The sequence below is a fragment of the Mobula birostris genome, chromosome 6 (assembly GCF_030028105.1).
Source record: "Mobula birostris isolate sMobBir1 chromosome 6, sMobBir1.hap1, whole genome shotgun sequence".
Lineage (NCBI taxonomy): Eukaryota > Metazoa > Chordata > Chondrichthyes > Myliobatiformes > Myliobatidae > Mobula > Mobula birostris.
In genome coordinates this window covers 55,191,967-55,207,111 of record NC_092375.1, presented here as the reverse complement: position 1 = coordinate 55,207,111, position 15,145 = coordinate 55,191,967, and the positions used below count along the sequence as shown (strand labels likewise).

Sequence of the window (15,145 nt, the reverse complement as noted above, 5' to 3'; positions counted from 1 at the left end):
AAAGCTTTGGTTGCTGATAGCACAAACGTGAATAGGAAAGTAGGTTACAAAAAGGACATAAAGCAACAAATATATATACTGTAACTGAGTTGGGAAAAATAGGAAAAATGAGAAATTAGACTGGCTGCAAAAAAATGAGAAAGCATGTCACATAAATGGTGAGAGATGGCAGAGCTCTGAGGGGAAAGGAATCAGGGAGTCTTAGCTTGTAATTTGCAAAGCCCCAGTATTCAAGTATAGCAAGTAATTAGGAAAGCAAAATATTATTTATTGCTAGGAAAGTGAGACATTGGTGACCAATTCTAAAGTACTCTATACCATATTTGCTTCTTTTTAGGAAAATGTTAATACATTGTTTGAACTTCTCATAAGGTTTATTGAACTAATATCTGAAATAGGCAAGTTGCCTCATGGGGAAAAAAATTGAACGGACTACGATTGAATCTGGTAGAATTTAGAAACCTGACAGGAGATTTAATTGAAATATAGAATATCCTGAATAGTTTGAGAGGGTCAATTCCCTTTTGGGGGGAATCTAAGCCTCTAGATCCATTTAAAATTTAGTATTTGGCCACCTAAGATGGTACTGAGCTGGAAAATTTCAGTTTTATGTCTTTAAAACTCTCGCAAAGTGCAGTAGGAGCAGAGGCTGAATGTGTTTACAGCAGAAATAGGTGCATATTTGGTGGCAAGAGGGTGAAAGATTATTGTGGGTAGATGCAAGTATGGAGTGAAGATTACAATTGGGTTAGCGGTGATTTTTTTGTAAATGGTGAATACTTCAGTTTATTATTGCAAATGTTAATTCAGTTTGTTCTCATGGATATAATTGGAATGTTTTTGAACAGCAAATAATGCTTTTAATTTTGTTTTTTTAAGCAACAACCTTTCAAACTTATTTAAGATGTTTCTGGAAAGGACTTTGAAACTTGCCACAGTGAGCACTTTGACAAATTAGCAGCTGCAAATGATGGATAAGTTTGATTTCCATAGTATTTATGGATTTCTAGTTGATAAATTTATTCAGTCTTATTTCCCCTTTACCCCAGCATGGCAGCTTGTAAAATTATAGCAGTGCTAAGAGTGGCTAATTTATAAGTGCTCTTTTGTGATTGTACACTAAAATTTTTTATCAATTTATGTGACTTAAATAGACATTGGTCCCTACATTTCAGTGATGCAAATCAAATTGAGAAGCCATACTATTTTAAACCTTGAAAATCACTAATGTTTCTTGTCTTTAACTGATGAATGTTCTATAGGGGAGAAGCCACATCAGTGCAGCATTTGTTGGCGATCATTTTCTCTGAAGGATTATCTGATTAAACACATGGTGACACACACTGGCGTGAGAGCCTATCAGTGTAGTATCTGCAACAAGCGTTTCACCCAAAAGAGCTCCCTCAACGTCCACATGCGACTTCACCGTGGTGAGAAGTCCTACGAGTGCTACGTCTGCAAAAAGAAGTTCTCCCACAAGACCCTGCTGGAGAGGCACATGGCACTCCATGGCACTGGCTGCTCTGAGGTGACTACATATGTCTGTTCTGTTTGCCCAGCCAAGTTCGACCAAATCGAACAATTCAATGATCATATGAGAATGCACGTTTCTGATGGTTAAGAAACTTCTTTGAGAACAAAGTTGGAATTAATTTTAAACAAAAACACATTTTTAAAACAAAAAGCGCTGGCATATTATTATCAGCAGCAAGATGTTCAAGAATTCTTCAGGATGGTGGCCTTAATGCCTGTTATTGTGTGTGCTCCACTGGCTGGATGACCACTACAGGCCTCAAGATTTTTTTCCTCTCATTCAGCTCTTGTTTATTGCTAGCGTGTTGAACACTACAAAGGCCTACTATCTCTACAGATCTAATCCAGTGTTGCATTATCTAAGGTGGAATTTTCTTTGAGATCATTACACAGCATTAAATCCGGTAAACTGTGGTATGCAACATCTTTTCAAGTACAGTACTTGGTATGTATTGACATTTCTGTGTTTTGATGGTCACAAAATTTGCCTTTTACCGAAGATAACATTGTATGTATAGTGGTTGTAATGACACTGGCAGTTATTTATTATTTACCTGCTGTGGACAGGTCAGTTACACAGATGGGTTTCATTTAGAAAATTAAAAGGTTTAATATATAATGCAGCATCCGTGCAACTGCAGTTAGGTACAAGAATTTATTTCACAGATGTGCAAACAACTCAATGTCATTTCAATGAGAAAAAGCGCAGTGAGTTTTTTTCTAATTGCAGATGGTTCCAGTAAAAATTTACTACATGGATGTGCATTTTTTACAACAGTATTTGAGCAGAAGCAAGGCTTTTTGGAATTTTTGAGTACACTGCCACTAATATTCAGAAGACTGTTAAGGTTGTAAGATGAGCTGAATTGAAGGAAGTTTTATCCCCCCACAATGTGTGGTTGATAACATTCAAAATTAACATATAATCAATGTCTGTTTGACATGCTGTCATTTTGATTGCTGCTCCTATTTTGTCTCTTATTTTATTTTCAGACTGTCGATGATTATTCCGATCAATTTTAAAATATTTTGATTAATTTCCTGTTGCCATAGGCATAATTAGAGTTCCATGGTGCATGTTTTACATTGCACCTACATCAGTCAGTCATTATAATGAATAGGAAGTTTAGAATGGCTTAATTTGTGCAGTATGAATAATATTTGAGGAAGTGTGTCTTGATCAAATGAACTACTTTTTTCTGATACCTTGTTTAATTCCCTTGCCCATAAACTTAGAATAGAAACATTGCAAAGAAGTAATGCAGTTTAAATGTTTAATGTATTTTTACAAAACTTATTAAAAAATACTTGAAACTCTTCACGTATGCACAATTTTAGCTAGAAATAAACATTATACTGCAGATATTAGCTTTTAAGTCATTCCCACATGAATGACATTTTATAGAGCCCATTGGCTAAGATGCACACCATGACCCTGTTTTTAAATCCTGCTGTTCACAAAGTGTCCCATGATGCATAGGTTCTATTCCTTTTAGAATGTTTTGGAGTCATATTTGTAAACAACTCACGCTTCTGTCCACCTGGTCATAGATTTTTCATTTTATACAAAAAGCCTGTATGCGCTGTGCATGTTCTTTGAGCCACTCTAGTATTTGGTTCCAGCATGCTACACTGGTATGTACTGCGTTGATGTTATCTGCTAATTCTTATTTGTGGGTACATATTGGAGTACATCATTTGCACAGTGGAACTGCTTATCATCATACTAATTTGTTTTCTATCTCTATCCTGCTCCATATATACTAGAGTGTTACAGATCTAATTTGAGATCTGTAGTACAGTGTGATTAATATTTTGAACCACTTACCCAGTTTATAAATAAATATTCACAATTTTATCACATAAAATTGTATTTATTCATTTATTTCCCCAGATTAGGTAATAAGTGGACACAATCCTTAAGTGAATCCAGTCATTGCTTGTCTCCTAAAATATATTTAATTTTACAATTTAGTTGCAGATTTTTGTTTTTTGCTCTTCTTTAATTTGACTTGCTCATAGAAATTACTTTCTCACAATGATGTTACCACTTACCACATTTCAAAACAACTTATGCCAATCAAGGTATTTTTCAAATTTGTTCCTTATATTTCAACATTATAACACTCTCATTAAGTAAAATTGTTTGTGGAGGTGGAGAATTATTGAATTTGCAATTGCATGTGAGCTGAATTAAATAATTGGTGGTCCATCCTAGGTTAAAGATATCCCCTACCAGTTTAGTTCCATGTTGTTATAAAGTTTACAATTTTTACAGGCAGTTGCAGAGATGATGTAATTTGAACTTTTCGTAAAATAAGTCATCAGACTGTTTTACCTCATTCAGTAGGAAATAAAAGTAGTACTGATGACTGCAAAACTTAAACTTTATGTAACATATCTTTCCTTCACATACAAAAATAATGCACACTTTATAGTTTTTACTCTGATGATCAGTGTTTAACTTCATAAAATTTCTCTAAATTATTTTATCTATTTAACAATAAATTTTTAAACATTATTGATTCATTTAAATATAGATAAAATATGACAATTGGTGGTTACAATATAACAGAAAAGTACTATGCTTTTTCTTTTAAATTGCGTGCTGATGTTAAGCTTGAACAGCTAATCAGAGACTAATTGTAAACAGCTTGGCCTTTTTTTGATTTTTGAAAACTTTTCTCTCGGTACTTTTAATTGACTTTTCACTATTTTGACTGACTGACAATTGAGCTCCAAAAATATGGCAACAATATTGTTAATCTTTGAGAGGCAAATGGGTCTTAGAAGTTTTGTTGGTTTAACATTATGGAGTACTGGTTTAGATCTTGGGATTTTAAGGTGCAAATATGAAAGTAAGGGTGGCTTTAAGCTGGGTATTATCTGCAACAAGTGGAAGCCTCTTGTATGATATTAGCTGTTTTACTGGAATAGTGTCCTGTGGAAGGAGTATTTAACCAAGCTTAACTTTGCGATGCAGTATTTGTTTATACATAGTACACATTTACGTTTTATTACAGAATAGATCTGCCTTGCAATATTTAATGCAATCATTTTGAATCACTTGCATATCACCAGCCTGCTGCATTCACAGTGACTCTTGGTTTCTTCAACTTTTGTCCTTTATATTCAATGAACCTAATGTCAGACATAGGAATGTGTACTAACATGACAGTATTAGATTACTGAAGTTCAACAGTTCAGAAATTGTGAAACATAGAAATTAATTTTCTGAATGTACAACCCACTATGCATGTATAGCACAGTCTAAAATACCTTGGGTATTTTAGTTTTCATTTTTTGAGATGTAACATTCTGAATCTTGGAGGCAATGAAAATATTAAAAGCTATGCATTTTAGTGTACATGATCAATTGGTTATCCCATCCTTCACCTATTTTCATGCATATTTTTGGTATTTTTTATTCCATTAATGATGCAAGATATACTTTTCCTCTGTAGTTCTGGGTTGTACATATAACTTTGCATTGCTTACTTTAGAAGTTAACTTGACCATGTAAGAACTTACAGTTTAGAATCTTACCTTTCTTTATCATCCTCTTTTTGTTTAAAAAATGCGTTTGTGTTACTAATATAGTATGACACATAGATAGTGTGGATCAGTGCCTTTAAATAACATATGAATGATTTTTTAAAAATAAAATGCAAAAGTTATTAAACCCTATTTTCTGCAGGAGAAATTGGGCATATTCTACAATCTCACCAATGATGTCAGCAGAACTTATTTCAAATAAACATAAATCTTCAAACTGGGTTGTTTTTAAAGAATGCATAATTGACATGGGGACCATTGAAGTAGAAGTTTGCCCTGCTGAGGAACAACAGTTATTCAAAATTGCATTTAAAACTTCCTTGTATCAGCTGAAAATATCAGGAAATATTGAACAAGAACAGTTTTCTTTAAACAAAAGGAGAAAACAATTAAAAAGATGCCCAAATGCAGTTTTTAAAGAATCACTTTTGGATTGTTCCCTCAGTTCCAATCATCTCAGTTGTCCATTGTCAGAAGTTAACTTCAAAATGTTCCTGCAGAAGCTCGCTATTTCAAATATCATTTATATTGTAAGTATTATTGATTAAGATTAAATTTCAAAATAGCATATCTCCATGGATTAGCATGGATGGAGTTATACTGAATAATTCTGCTGGAATTTTTTTGTTTTATATAAATTTAATTATGCACACTGAATATCACTATTAATAACCAAAGAAAATAATTGCAAGTTGAATTGCAAACCTTATTTTGAAGACATTGGAAATAATATTTTAGTCCTAGTATCAAAGACAAAACAAAAAACTACATACAACTTTAAGATTTAAAGTTGTATTTGGCTTATGCCATCTCTTATTATTCTTTCCCATGTAAATAAGAATATAGTATTGTTGCACTGCAATATACAGTGTTGGAGTAAAAGGTAACATGTATGAAAACAGTTAAAACCATAGGTTTGTAGACAAAACATATTTTAATTAGTTACCTTCTGAAAGATAATAAATGTATGCTTACTCTTTTGGAGTATCAACTGGTATCTACTTGATAAAAAGTTAATTTCTCTGGTTATTGCTCTCAGACCAGAGGATGGAAATGAGTGGCCTCCAGGTCAAATTTTCTAACAATTGAAGTTAATGAATATAATACCAGACACTGTGAGATCATGACTTTCTGATTACTGTTAAATACAAACATGGTTTCAGCTTGAGCCACCATCAAAAAAGACTAATGAATAAAATTGATAGTCCCTTGATGCTGGTCAATAGCATGAAGCACTATCAATTTTCTTTGAAAAGATGTAAATGTAAAAGCAATCCCTTCCTGGCTCACCCACCCCATTGCAAATTAATGATCTTTTTTAATACTGGATTGCTGCTTCAAGCCACTGATTAGACTGACAAACTGTTGAAAAGATGCAATTGTAAAGAGAGCTAATAGATTCATGTTTCATGAGCTTTACACTGCTCTGTTTCTAATTCCTTAATAGTAATCAGTGGTAAGTTATGGTACAACCCATACCCATGTGGTAAATTGAACCAATCAAAGTGCAACACGGGATCATGTTATAATTTTTCTTCTTGAAATTAGATGCAGTATATTGACATAAAGTTGTAAGAAAGAAATAACTGTAAAGGCCATTATTCCTGTAAGGAAGCTATGTTAACATTTTGAGTATTTTGTGTTTTTATATATTCAGGTAGATAGAAATGTGCGCTTGCACAATCAGTTGAAAATTTAGAAGCTCCAATTCTACTTATTTCAAAAGCGTATGCATAATTATCAATCTGCCAACCTCTACAAAAGGCAGCAGTACATTTATTGAAAAGGCGATTTGCTAAATAGTTTGAGTTGTTGAATTGTAGGATCAGAACAGAGAACAGATTAAGCAGGATGTATGTAATCCAAGAGCTAAAGAAACCATTTATCATTTAAGTAAAATAGAATGTTCAATAAACAAGCTATCAAAAGGCAGTACCATTTGTGTGCTTATAGCCCAAAGGTTTTCCAATAACCCTTTAAGAACGAATTTAAGGTATTTCATCAAAAACACATCCAGTGTGATGAATAGTTGTACGTCATCCCTTTAGAATGTGCGCTTTTTCTTGAATTACATACTATATGTGATTGAGCAATAATATTTAAATAGCAAGAGTTCTGCTTAAAATGCAGTTTTAATATAACATTGGTGCCATCCATTTAAAATTTTGTCACACTGCAGCTTTATAACTGCTTCCATCTGCAGCTCGCAATTCTGAGAGGCAAGGTGAAAATATGGGTGGGCTGTTGTCTCCTTGGAATAGAAAGATGATGTTTAATGTGTATTTTTGAGATGATTATAGCATACTTAAGGAAGCTTTTCAATTATTCTAGTATATAGTGATGGCCCACATTTATCAAGACTGTATGAGGCAAAAATAGCATTTGTCCTGATGCAAGAACTGGATGTCAAGATGGAAAGAATAACTGGTGACCACCACTGAGCTCTGTATCCAAGGTTTAAAAAAATAGGTGATAGCATGATCATAGTTTATGCCTTGTAACAAAATGTGAGCATTGCTACACAGTGCTCCACTTACCTGTCAGTGTGATCACTTCCTGCTTCACATTGCCTGCTTTATTTATCATACAACAGGATGAAATATTTTAATTGCATGATAACAGGAATAATTGCAGGAATAAAAAAAGGCCTATACAGCATTAAATTTGTTTAAACATTTGGTAGAATTGCCTCTTTCCAGTGCTCAACAGCAAGTGGGTTGCATACAGAAGATAAAACAGCTTAAAGTGTGCAGTTGGTCTGTACCAGTGGAGTGGTCCACTGATGCTGGATTTCGCCAACTAGCCACCATTTTTTAATATGTAAATAAAAGATATGGGTCAGTAGAAAACAACTTTGGTAATGATCCAGTACTTTGTATTGTAAAAGTTTTCATTTAATCTGTACACCTATGCGGTTGTGCATTCTTTCAGCTTTTAAGTCATGTTTCCATTGTGATTCTTTGCTTCTTTTGGAATATTTTAGTATGATTTTCTAGGGTACAGTTTTTTTAGGAGGAGCAGGAAACAAAGCTTTTTCCAGCCTTTTTACTGTTATTAAACTAACAATTTGAGTTGAAATTCTTAAACTATATTTTCCATCAAAACTAGAGTGTAATGAATGAATTTCAGAATTGGATTGTAAAGACTCATACCAAGGAAATCTATCAGTCTCTATTTCTCGGTTTAGTCCAGAATAACAGTACGTCTTTTTTTTAAATGTAACATCTGGAACCTTAGGTCGCTTGAAAAAAACAGAAAGAACTAACAGGTTATCTGTAGTGTTGCAATTTACTAGTTTTAATGAATTTCTTCCGGTTTTAAGATTCATACTGTATAGAGAAACAAATATAACCCAGTCAGCATAGGCAGTAGTACACTCCTGTTGTATTTCACAATTTTACTCAAGTTGCAAAATTAATAATGACCCTACTCTCTGGATGCCAATATGAATTATTTTTTAAAAAGTGTCCAAGTGATAAGACTATGTCTTACTACTCAAATACACTATATTGTTGCTGTCTTGTAAAGTCAGCACAACCCTAGTGTGCAAGTTAATGGTGGTGTTATGCACTGAGATAACTGCACTGCATGAATGATTTCCACTACTGACCAGCATTCACACTCAAAACATTTGCACACGTAAGGGCTAAAAATAAACCTTTTTTTGAGGTGGGAAGGGATTTATTGCATGTGAATAGAACCAAACCAGTGTTAGTGTCACATCCAGTCAATGTTCGAAGTAGTCACCAAATGTAAAATGGAACCCACTGGTGGGAACACTAGTACAGGATACTAGCTGGTAACACATTTGACATGACACTAATTCAGCACTTTTCTTTCCCTGTAAATGAACACTAACCCAAAAATTTGAATCGGTTAACATTTGTGACAAATCTACTGAATTTATTATGCCTTGACATCTGCATTTTTGGTTTTATTATTAGCTTTGTTGATTAATTGGAGTTAGTAAATTAAATAAGTTTTCCTTCTACATAAATACAGCTATTTCATTCAGACTTGTCAAAAAAAAAAGTTTTTCCCCACTTATTTTCTAAGACTTTGACATCATAACTTTGCACCTGGGAGAAGTGAAATCGCCTTTGAAGAATAGGCTGACAAAAACATATTCTCCATTGTAACCATATACAAAACCTTCCCTTGGATTTCATCTTCTACTTAAATTTTTAGTCATTGAATTTCCACCACTGTAGCAACCAGTGACATAATTGCATCTTTGGACCATTAAAGGAAGTTCCTAATGAATGGATCAAAGATCTAGTTCAACTTGGAACCCTTTCCCCAGGACCAAGTAACCTTCAGATAATAACATTTGTTCTATTTTTGGTGCAGTGTTCCTCTTCAAACTGAAAGATAATTAATGGAGAGATTTCACTTTTTGAAGTAAGTTATCTCATTAACTCACTCTGTGACATATACAATAGAGTTCTATAGGTTTTAATTTACCAGTGTTTAATATTTTTGCAAACTCTAGCTGTATCTTACCTGGCCCTACATTAAATCTTATTCAAACTGGAGGCATTGATTTATCAAACAAATTAATTCCATTTTAATCTGGCATTTCAATGGATTTATCACAAAATCAAAAATTCCCAATTATGTCATAATGACTGAAAATGCAGATGTCTTTTCCAGCCTTTGCCAAAATCTGATTTGTTTCAAAAGTAGAATCTGCCTTAAGACACTTAAGCAACAGCCAACTATTATGTTGGAAGAACAGGCAGTTGGGCATTTTTCCTAGGTACAAAATATCAGATTCATTCACTTTACTGTTGTGCACCTTTTCTACATTACTAGCCCAACACTGTTGTAATGATAATTATTTTATATTTGTTTTAATGTGACTACTGTAGACCAAAAAAAAAGACTTTAATTTTACAATATTTACCCGATCGTATTCCATTTAATTTATTTTAAAACTCATGATGGGAAAAGCATTTAGTAACTTTAAAAGATGTCCTGAGACCATAATAAATTTTTTAAAAAGTAAAAAAAAAATGAGACTGCAGTTGCAAAAATATGAAGGAAGATGAGGTTTGGTTGCTCACAGAGTCTTGTAGATTAGTGGGTAAAACCATTTCTTGACTTTTATATTATATTCTTACTCTTTTTCTTGCAGCTAATGTTTCTTTTTTTATAATCTGCTATTTTTATTTTTGTAAGCAGTTTATCTCCATTTAAGATGAAAATTTATCACAGATTGTGTATAGTTTTTGTTTTGTTTATGGAAAGCACTGGACAAGTTTGACATCCCCTTTAATAGAAGGTGATGTACAATGATTTTGATTGCTTGCTGAATGTTTTTTTTATTCCTAATTATAAACACTAGGATGGTTTTGCATCTTCCATATTTTATGCAAAAACATGTATGTGCCCTATACTTAAAAAAAGAAGCTCTAGACAGCATTTTTCTATGTTTTGTGGAGAATAATCCTTTTGAATGGTAGGAAAATATTTTTTGTTGTTGTACTATTTTATATTTTTAAAATGATACATTTATTGGTATAAGACTGTTTTGGTGAAGGAATTAAATGAAAACAAAGTCTGCCCTTAAGAATGCTGCAGTAGCCTGTTTTGAAACTAATTATTGATGTGTGTTCAATTGGTTTTGTCTGTTTATTGTTACAACAGTTTGTATTTACTGCTGTTCCTCTGATGACTAATTAGGGGTTTTTAAGGGCGTTTTTGATTTGTCAAACACACTGGATTGTGAGTCTTTTGTAACATGTGGGGCTATTTTTTTGTGATGCAAACAGCAGCACTGTCTCGAGCTGTCCTTTTTTCACTGCCTTTGTCCTTGAATTTAAAATTATAGATTTGAGAACTTGGCAGAGCAATGAAAGAGACAAACTGGAGATATTTAATGAACACCTGTTTAGGAAGACTAAAGCTCCTTGTTAGTGGAAAGTGTTCTATTTCAGATTTTTACAAGTTTCTGGTCTGAACTGTTATAGGGATTTTCCTTGGCTTTCCTTGTCTGAAAGATAAACAAGCAATGAAAGAAATCCTTAAGAAGTGATATTGCTAATCATAAATGCAATTGCACACCTAATAAATATTATACCATTTTATAAACTATTTAATCTCATAATAAAATGCAGATGATAGTGCACCATAATGAATAGAAAAATCTATTCTAGTTGAACCTATGTTCTTTGAGATACAAAGCAGGTGCCTATATTTCTGTAGAAGTTTTGGTGCAAGCTTATTGTTCTTCCTTGATTATTCAGTGTTGCACATATGCCTTTCCACTTCTATAACATTAAGTCTATGTGCCTTCTGTTTTTGTTTCTATTATATTGACATTTGAATGGTGAAAATCAGAATAGGAGCTTTTAAACCATTCCAAATAAGGTTTGTCTTGTTCTAGAGCCCAGCCTTCTTCCAGCAAACAACATTCAGACTTGTGAAAATATCATTATAAGCACTGAATTGTAGATCTTCGTTGCATTTGCAACTTTATTAAAAAAAGTCTATATGAATTTAGATTCCACTGTGATTTCAATGTCCAAAGTTATAGTTTATACTTTTTCACATTAGTACACTTTTTAATAAATATAAATATTGCCTTGTTTGATAGTGTGATATAACAGGCTGAACCTATTTTGTTGACATAATTCTATTGAATGAATTAAGTGCATTTTACTTCTGAATTTCTATGGTAGAACATCCATGTTGCCTTTGGTATACACTTGCTGCTACTCATTCCGAACACACAACACCATGAAAAAGCATGGTTGTGCAAGTGTATTTGGGAGCTTTCTGGGCTAACAGAGTTTGAAAATTACATTGGCATCATAAAAAGTTATATACTTAGGTATTCATTAGTGTGCCTGCTCTATACTCATTGTCATATTGCTCTTTCTAATAAACATATGTCTGTAGAAATTAATTAGCACAAAATTTTACAGGCATTGCGCTTTATGCACTAGTCAATCTACTTACTTGGCCAAAAGTACAGTAGTACAAAAAGTTGTAATTTTCACATTCTTTGCACATGTTTCTTGTTCACTGGTTGAATATGTACCTAATTTAATTGGCTATTATAGATTAATACCTGAAATAACACAGCTTTGGTTTGAATCTTAGCACTTTAGTATTGAGGTTGCATCAGAATGTGTCCCTTTCAAGCCATCTTCTCATGTGTTTACGTATATAACTTTTAGAAACAATAGAGAACATAGAGAATTTGGCTTAAATACATATCCTGATGTTGTTCAAAGGTGGATATAGTACTGGTAAACTATTAAGTAAATGTGTGATTGCATTCTCATATCTGATTCAATGCTTCACAATCCTATAACATCTACTCCATTGGAGCATAATTTTTGCACCAGTACAATTTTGAGCTCTGACTTAAGTACAAGATGTCCAAACTGGGAACTGTATGCTGCATAGGAATGGTGTTTCTTATTTTTATATGGTAATTTTGAAAAATTTCTTTGAGAAACATGAACATTCCTTATGTATACGGTATCTAGCATTTGTATTTTGGTCTTTCATTTCTCGGTTGTATAAGATTTTGAATAAAGAAGAATTTTATTGCAGATCTACATAGCCCTTCTGATTAGTTTAATGCTACTTAGTGCTAATAATTGATCCAAAGACGTCTATTTTCTCCCACTGTCAGTTATCATCTTAATGGACAGTGCTAAATTTGAGACAAAAACTTGCTGGTTTAACTCGAAGCTGTGTTTCACATGGTAGGCAAACATTTTTCAAAGATCTTCTGTCAAGGTGCTTATTAAATATTTCCAGTATAAGTGCTGCTACTATGTATTAGAAATGAGGCTCTTTTTGTCAGTACAAATGTGCAGTGGTCTGTGCTGAAGGAGATTAGTTAAACTGGCAATGTTCATTTTAATGTTCACTTGCCACGGTTGAGCCATCTTGGTACAACAGGTGAAAACTAGCGTTTTGGGTTTTTCAAACAGTTGAATAAACTTGTCTTGGTGTAAGGGATCACTTTAGAAATGTTGGCTTGTTATATTTCCAAACAGTTAGATTGTGAAGCACCTTATGCTTGTTGACCAGTTTTGTAGAGGTCAACAGTTTACTGTTTCTGTTCTGCACCTTACCTGTGGTACTGTTCATGTACCCATTTTTCCCATGTCTAACGCCCTGCCTTTTTTGCCTTGTGTATGAACCCTTTATCTAATATTAAGAGATTTGTTAATTTGTATTAAGGCTCAATTGAGAAAGTTACAAATCTACTCCAGGTTCTTGATAAAGTTGAATGACTTTTACTTCCCTATGGCAAGTGTGAATTTTAAAGCATGAAGGGGAGTTCATTGAAAAAAATCAAAAAATTAAACTTTGGGAAGAGACCTTCACTGAAGAGAAAATAATTTTTTACTTCCAATGTTTCTTTGTTTTAATCAGGAAATTTAAAATTATCCTCGACAGAGATAAATCTGATCTCAAAGTTTTAAATTAAATTTCAGTTTATTAAAGTACCCCAACAAAAAGGGGGTTCAAAACTAGATGCCGTGACATTGAGATGTTATACTTACGGGGTAGCTTTCTGGCCTTTTCAGTTGACTATTGAAGAAACAGCCTAGCATTTTTGAAGTGATCTCCAACTTTACTCCCATTTACTATAGTACAGTATGTTGGTATAAATTCAAGTACAATTTTCAAGTGCTTTAAATCCTGCCAGATTTATTAAAGCAACAGTATCCTAACTTGCCATTTATTAGACTGTATTTCTCATGTATTACCTGTGACATGTGTATTGTTAACTAGCTGTATGCTTCATTATGTTATTGTGACATTTGAATACTGTGAAGTTTTATCTGCATACTTACTTTATACTGAAGTATTAAGCCTTAAATTTGTTCGTGTGAAAGAATAATTGACATTCTGGGGATGAAGATTTCTTTTTTTAATGTTACCAGCACTTTTTTGTAAGTTTCACTTTCCAAGTTATTGTAAAGTTCACGCTGTAGTGAAGTTTGAACATGAAGGAATAAAATCTCTAGTACTTTCCCGTACTGAAAAAGTGTACTTACTGCTTTTTTAAGTTTTCTAGTTTACAGAAATAATAATGAACATAAATGTGTTTTAATAATCATATTCATGACTTCTTTTTACAGCTGTTCCATATTTTCGTAAGTTTCAGATCACCTTACTGCAGTCACTTTCTGTGATTAGTCACAGAAATTTAGGCAGCCAAATTTCATAAGATTAATGTGCCATTATCCTTACCACATCCAACCCAATATAGATATGGACAAAAATGTAGATATATAGAACTAACCTTCAGAAGAACATGCGGCTTCCACTCAGACAATGGGGAAAAAATATAACCCTGTTCATTCAGAGGGTGATGCTTCCTATCATTTCAGCTACAAAGGATTCTGATGAGCACTTTGGTGTAGTAACCAACACTATAGAAATATCTCTGCAAGCCATCAAACTGTGCCCCAATGGATTGCAGCTTTACAAAGGCCCTGCATTGAACGAATGGTAGTGTTGTCCTGTCACAATGGTATGATCCAGTCATTGGCATTCTGCCAGTATCCTTGCAGCTGCTTGTTAACCATCTAGTTCAAATTGCTGCAAACTTGTAAAGGTTCATTTCAAAACTGGATTTCAGTGCCCAGAGCTACTCTGGGTTATTGCCCAAAGCAATCTGTAGGTTTCATAGTGCATAGAATAGCACAGCACATGCACGTGCTTTTCAACCAACTGTATCTCCACTGACCTGATTCCAACTCTAATCTACCTGCACATGGTTTGTATCCCTCTTCTCCCTGTCTGTTCATGTGTCTATCTAAATGCCTCAAATGTTGTCATTACATCTGCTTCCGCCTTCTCTCATTCCAGTGCATTTCTTACAAATCTACTTTAAACTTTCTCCCTCTCACCTTAAATCTGTGCACTCTAGTATTTATCTCTTCTACCCTGTGAAGAAAACTACCTGCCATATCTATGGCTTTCAGAATTTTATGTTCTTCAATCAGGTCACACATCCACCACTGACACCAGAGAAAACGATACAAGCGTGTCCACCTCTTCTTGCAGCCAATTCATCTTA

General features: G+C 33.5%; 1 protein-coding gene across 8 annotated transcripts in view; it reads left to right on the top strand.

Annotated features, from left to right (window-relative positions):
• zbtb20 (zinc finger and BTB domain containing 20) overlaps positions 1–14,092 on the top strand; it is a 347,065-nt gene extending 332,973 nt beyond the window's left edge. For 7 of the 8 annotated variants that reach the window (XM_072260515.1, XM_072260517.1, XM_072260521.1 and 4 more), the window contains one exon: positions 1,263–14,092. In XM_072260515.1, coding sequence (XP_072116616.1) covers positions 1,263–1,621 — 359 coding nt within the window. In that variant the 3' untranslated portion in view covers positions 1,622–14,092. The remainder of the gene's footprint in view (positions 1–1,262) is intronic. The other variant, XR_011886336.1, reaches the window with a different exon arrangement.
• The last annotated feature ends 1,053 nt before the right edge of the window (positions 14,093–15,145 follow it).